The sequence below is a fragment of the Coregonus clupeaformis genome, unplaced genomic scaffold, assembly GCF_020615455.1.
Source record: "Coregonus clupeaformis isolate EN_2021a unplaced genomic scaffold, ASM2061545v1 scaf0287, whole genome shotgun sequence".
NCBI classification, from domain to species: domain Eukaryota; kingdom Metazoa; phylum Chordata; class Actinopteri; order Salmoniformes; family Salmonidae; genus Coregonus; species Coregonus clupeaformis.
Genome location: NW_025533742.1, coordinates 427702 through 433893, shown reverse-complemented (window position 1 = coordinate 433893; position 6192 = coordinate 427702). Strand labels below are relative to the sequence as shown.

At 39.6% G+C, this 6192-nt stretch overlaps 1 protein-coding gene across 1 annotated transcript; it reads right to left on the bottom strand.

Moving 5' to 3' along the window:
- Positions 1-480: 480 nt before the first annotated feature.
- LOC121562444 (zinc finger protein 436-like) lies at positions 481-5644 on the bottom strand. Its single transcript, XM_041874713.2, has 2 exons — positions 5335-5644; positions 481-2241 (listed from the first exon to the last, which is right to left on the bottom strand). The coding sequence occupies exons 1-2, from the start codon at positions 5513-5515 to the stop codon at positions 941-943; spliced, it is 1482 nt and encodes a 493-aa protein (XP_041730647.2). The 5' UTR covers positions 5516-5644; the 3' UTR covers positions 481-940.
- Positions 5645-6192: the final 548 nt, after the last annotated feature.

The following is a 6192-nucleotide window of genomic DNA, read 5'->3' as shown; positions in this document are numbered from 1 at the left end:
TGTCTCAAGTTGAGGGAGCGCGCAATTGGCATGCTGACTGCAGAAATGTCCAACAGAGCTGTTGCCAGAGAATTTAATGTTAATTTCTCTACCATAAACCGCCTCCAACATCATTTTAGAGAATTTGGCAGTAGATCCAACCACAGACCACGTTTAACCCCGCCAGCCCAGGACCTCCACATCTGGCTTCTTCACCTGTGGGATCGTCTGAGGAGCCCACAGGTGCTCAGGATTATTTCTGTCTGTAAAAAAGCCCTTTTGTGGGGAAAAACTCATTGCGATTGGCTGGGCCTGGCTCCCCAGTGGGTGGGCCTATGCCCTCCCAGGCCCACACATGGCTGTGCCCCTGCCCAGTCATGTGAAATTCATAGATTAGGGCCTAGTGAATTTATTTCAATAGACTGATTTCCTTCTATGAACTGTAACTCAGTAAAATCTTTGAAATTGTTGCATGTTGCGTATATATTTTTGTTCAATATACATTTTGTTTTACAAACAATGGCTTATATTTTGGGTTCTAAAGTTGAACTAAGCTCAGTTGAACCAAGCTCATGAGGCAATTTTTGTTATTTTCTTCAAGAATCAATGGCTAGCCTATATATCAGCAAATTAAAAGTCCTAAAATGGATGTTCCAATATCATATTGCCCCTTACAACAAACAAAAATGGTCCATAGGAAGGGGATGTAATTGCACACTCCTTTCTGGATGTAAATACTGATTTAATTGGTCCTCAACACCACACAAAATCAGCATTGCCCTAGTAATGGTTAAAAGGTGAGCCAACTTCGTGACAAAGGTTATTCCGAGTTGAATTCAAATGTTTACCAAAGTTTGCTTGCGAAATCCTCTATCCTGCTTCGTGCCATACTTCTCTGGAGCGTGAAATGCTGAGTTGTTTTGAGATCCGACTAAAGTAAGCTTGGTAAAAGCTGGGTAACTCATTGATCTTGCTTTCTGGAATAACCCTTTGCTTTCTCCCTAGTGTGGGTCCCCATGTGTCTTTTCAGATGGTGATTCTGACTGAAACCTGTTCCACAATCAGGGCAGCGGAATGATTTCTCCCCTGTGTGAATCCTTATGTGCCTTTTTAGTTCACCATTGGAAATGAATTGTTTGCCACATTCACGACAGTGGTACGACTTATCCCCTATGTGGATCTTTAAGTGGGTTTTCAGATTGCTAGCAGTGCTAAATCCTTTGCCACAATCACGGCACTGGTATAGCTTCTCTTCTGTGTGGCTTCTCATGTGTCTCTTTAGATGGTCACTCCGGTGGAATCCTTTGTCACAATCAGGGCAGGGAAATGGAGGTTTCTCCCCTGTGTGGCTCCTCATGTGTACTTGTAGATATCCAAACTGAGTGTAGCTTTTGCCACAATCAGGGCATTGATATTCTTTCTCATCTGTGTGGATCCTCATGTGCACTGACATATCATATTCCGTAGTGAAACATTTACTACAAACCTGACAAGAAAACCTAGCTCCGATGTGAGTTTGGTGGTGATCTATCATACTTTGTTGTGACTGAAAACGCATTCCACACACACCACAAAGATGTTCTTGATCTTTTATATGAGTTTGCACATGTTTCAATAATGAACCCATGTAAAGAAAAGACTTGCCACACACCTTACAACAAGAAGCAGCAGCATTACTTTGACTGGATGATTTCAGGTTAGATAACTCTATGGATTTTCTAACCTTAGTATTGATATAGGAACTTTGGATTTTTACCATCCGTTTTCTCTTTGATTTGACTGGCTTAAAACCTGAAGGAGCTCCTGCATTTTTAATACTATGAACACTTTCAGAGTTTTCACTCTGAGCCGCAGAACAGTCTGGATTTACTGCAGAGAGGGTCTGAGAATCACTGGTTGGTTCGGATTCTCTGTAGTCTTCTCCATCAGGTTCTGTTTTTATCTGTTCAGTTGTAGTATTGGGTAGAGTGTCTCCCTCTCTGTTCCCTTCCTTTGGGGCTTGATAGAGATGTGAGGGCTGAGTTGGGTCCTCATCACAGTCACTTTTCACACAGACAGGAGTGAATATGAACTCTATGGTATGTGTCTCAAGTCCTTGAAGCTGCTCTTCCTCTTGACTGGCCCCGAGTTCCCCCTGTTCCTCTTTAATCTGTGTGGGCTCTGGGTCTTCCTGCCCCAGACTGGGGGTTTTCTCCTGCTCACAGTGCTGCTGCTCAGGGGGTGCCTCCACTTCGGAGACTGAGAGGGTGAACTGCTGTAGGTCTGGAGGAAAGGATTAAACAAAACCTCAATGCTGACATGATAAGGGGTATGCCTACAAAATTAAACCTACAATCTGGGATTTAGGAATCTGTTTAATGGTCATTTTAATTATTGATATACACTGCTCTCCATATGTATTTGGACAGTGAGGTTAAACATCTAATTTGTCTCTATACTGGATGAAATTGATTTTAAATCAAATAATGAATGAGGCAACAGTACAGAATGTCACCTTTAATTTGAGGGCATTTTCATGCATATGTTTCACCATTTAGAAATAAAAGCACTTCATGTATCTAGTCCCCCCCTCCCCCCAATATACTATAAGTTAATTGGACAAATTCACTTATAGTATATTAAAGTAGTCAAAATGCTAGCATTTGGTCCCATATGTCTTGTACGCAATGACTGCATCAAGTCTGACTTTATACCCTCATTGGATGCATTTGAGTGTGTTTTGAGTCATGTCCTGGACCACCAGAAAATAGGATTATTTAAATCGATTGAGATATAGTTTATATTTGGCCTATATGAACTTGATCTACTTCTGAAGCACATGTGGCCTAGGAATTAATACGTTAACCTGTAAATATATTTGCTTATTATAAAAAGCTAAAATGTTGATTCAAATACCTGTCATTGAAATTAGTTATTTGTGGAATATTAGGTTTCTACATGGTTAGGGCCCTATAGAATCTGTTGTTATTTTTTGCCTAATTTCATTTTCTCTGTTTTGTTTTTCCAGGTTTCAGATTTTCACTAAAAATCACACTTTTTTAATAGAAAAACAACAAAAGTGGATGTTCAAAGTCCACAACAATGCCATACCAGGAGACCACTTTTTAGGTCTGGGAAAAATCTAAGAAATTTTATTTTTGAGATTAGTTACCCTTTAATTCAAGTGTGCACCATGCACCTATAGCAATAGACTGTCATTTGGTTAGCGGTGTTTCTGTAGCCCATGTGTGCAGAGTTTGCAAAACAAATGCCCAATTGACTAATGCAGATAATGATGTCTTTCTGACAGGTAGGCATAAGCTACTTTGCAGTTAACATATAATTGAGAAGGTTATTGGGAAAGTCATTCCATCTACCAGAAGGTGGTTATCATTAGCATCGCTAACAGCTACATAAAGTGGTACACACACACACACACCAGCATTCCTGTGCGTTGCCTCTCCAGAATGTTGCAAGAAATACGAATCACTGATTCATTCTGTTCATGTTTTATGATATACTTGGGCAAATTAATTAATATTTTGAACTGTTTGGGCTAGAATCAATCCGATTTCTATGTAGCCTAGTAATGGTGCAACCATAACACTAACGAATCTGTGCTGGGTTTCTTCTCTGAGGCACTCAGAAGCAACGGTACAGAAAAGCCTAATCATTACTACTATTATAATCTGGTGCTCCCAAATTAAAATTCCAGGTCGCACAGCAAAATATTAAGGAGCATATGCGACCAAAATGGTTGCTCTTTAGAGCCCTAATCATACATGCATAATAAACCAACTGCAGTCCTCTCCCAGTGGAGAAACACTCGTTCCTGTCCCATGTTGTGAACGCGCGCTCTGAAGCAACATTGCTTGCCTGGCTGCATGCACTTACCATTAGTTATTTTGATAAGAGCGAAAATACACTGAACAAAAATTAAAACGGAACAAGTGTTGGTCCTATGTTTCATGAGATGATATAAAAGATCCCAGAAAGCTTATTTTTCTCAAATTTGGTGCACAAATTTGTTTACATCCCTTTTAGTGAGCATTTCTTCTTTGCCAAAATAATCCATCCACCTGACAGGTGTGGCATATCAAGAAGCTGATTAAGGTATATGTGACCAACAGATGCATATCTGTATTCCCAGTCATGTGAAATCTATAGATTAGGGCCTAATGAATTTATTTCAATTGACTGATTTCCTTATATGAACTGTAACTCAGTAAAATCTTTGAAATTATTGCATGAAAATATAAATAAACGCAACATGGAACAATTTCAACGATGTTACTCTAAAACGACGTTGGAGAGAAATGAACATTATGGTAGAGAAATGAACATTCAATTATCTGGCTCAACAGCTCTGGTGGACATTCCTGCAGTCAGCATGCCAATTGCATGCTCCCTCAAAACATTGTATACAATTACATTATCACATTCAATTGTTTGTTTGCCATACTAGTCTGATGAGACCATGCTTGCAACAACGGGAACTAGCCTGCAACTACCGAACATGATGGACAATGTTGATTGGCAGGTAGCTTAGTGATTAAGAGCGTTGTGCCAGTAACCGAAAGGTCGCTGGTTCTAATCCCCGATCCGACTAGGTGAAAAATCTGTTGATGTGCCCTTGAGCAAGGCACTTAACCCTAATTGCTCCTGTAAGTCGCTCTGGATAAGAGCGTCTGCTAAATGACTAAAATGTAAAAATGTGGAATGATGTCCCATGAGGTTGCAAGGGTAAAGTGGGAGGTGGGATCAGGTCTACCCAGTATTGTCCAATGAGGTTGCAGGGTGGGCCAAGGACACCAGAGTCTTTATGCACACCCTACAGGGGCTGGAGAACAATGAGTGATGACTGTACACAATTGTGAAACATTTTCAGGGACCCTTTTAGGCTCTTGGGCGCTACTTTCAGAACTACTGGCTTAAAAGTATACAAAACCTCTGTTCAATCTCTAAATTAATTTGTCCAAATACTTATGATTACTTCAAATGGGGGGAGGTGTTTTTATTTCTAAATGGTGACATTATGCCTTAAATAAAAAGTGGAATTCTATATTGTTGCCTCATATTCATCATTTGATCTCAAATCCAAACTGATTGATTAGAGCTACTGTCCAAATAGGCCTACGGATGGAGTGCACTGTGTACCGATTTATTCATATCTAACATCTCCTTAAATTGTATAGCTAATGAGCTAAGCTCAGCCGTTTTACCCTATCATCATAACCCAAAATATAGGCCTACAGTCTTATTATATTGATAGGCCTGTCATTGAATTCCAGATTGTAGCTCTTTAATGATAGACTACCTTAAAAGTGGAGATTCCTATAATAAAGGTTGAATAGACAAACGTAGTGGGTAACAAACCTGATCTGCCTTCGAGTAGCTTTATGTCAAGTAGCCTTTGTAGACGGTGGTTTTCTTCTTTTGAACGAAGAACTTCGTCCTGAATCTCTGCTAGCGTTTTCTCAACTAAAACGAATATCTCCCCAGCAGCAGCTGTTAATCTCTTGTTGAGAAAAACTCTCAACAACTGTATTTTAGACATTTTTTAAAGTGAAGTAGCTAATGTTAGATACTAGTTCGTGTTTTCTTGTCATTTATTCTTATCTTTGGTTGCGCAGGAAGTGATGGCATCAAGAATAACTAGCTAAGCATTTCCGTTTACTACAGCCACAAAGGCTATGTCGTAAACATTCATGAAAACAAACATTCGCTTTTTAGTCTTAATTTAAGGTTAGGGATAGGCATAAGATTAGCAGTGTGATTACGTTGAGAGTTAGGTTCAAAATCACATTTTAAGAAGACAAATTGTAGAAATAGGCAGGATTCCTGATTTCAGTTATGACTTTGTGGCTGTGGTAACTAGTGACGACCAGCACTTCCAGGACAGGGATTTTTTAAAATCCTTCAGAATAAGAGTCCTTTTCTGGAAACTGTAAATGAATAATAAAGGCAAAATGATGGAAAATATGTACAATTATCTACTGTATACTAGATCAAACACAATTATTTATAAAATAAGTGTTTCAAAAAGTAATTGTGTGATTTTAATGGCTAACAATGTGTGTGTGTGTACTCCTATCATCAATTGGACTGCATACCCACATCCATACCCACACATGCAGTGAGAGCCAGCCCTAGCCATTTGGGGTCTCTAAGTGACATTTTGACAGGGGGGCCCCCCACCTTGTGAGCAAAACATTTTAGCGGCCCCAATGTTAC

Excerpts from the sequence above, each read along its gene's own strand:
- LOC121562444 (XM_041874713.2), bottom strand. The coding sequence starts at position 5,515 with ATGTCTAAAATACAGTTGTTGAGAGTTTTTCTCAACAAGAGATTAACA. Across the intron at positions 2,242-5,334 it reads GCTACTCGAAGGCAGATCAG|ACCTACAGCAGTTCACCCTC; the intron begins GTTTGTTACCCA and ends CCTTTCCTCCAG.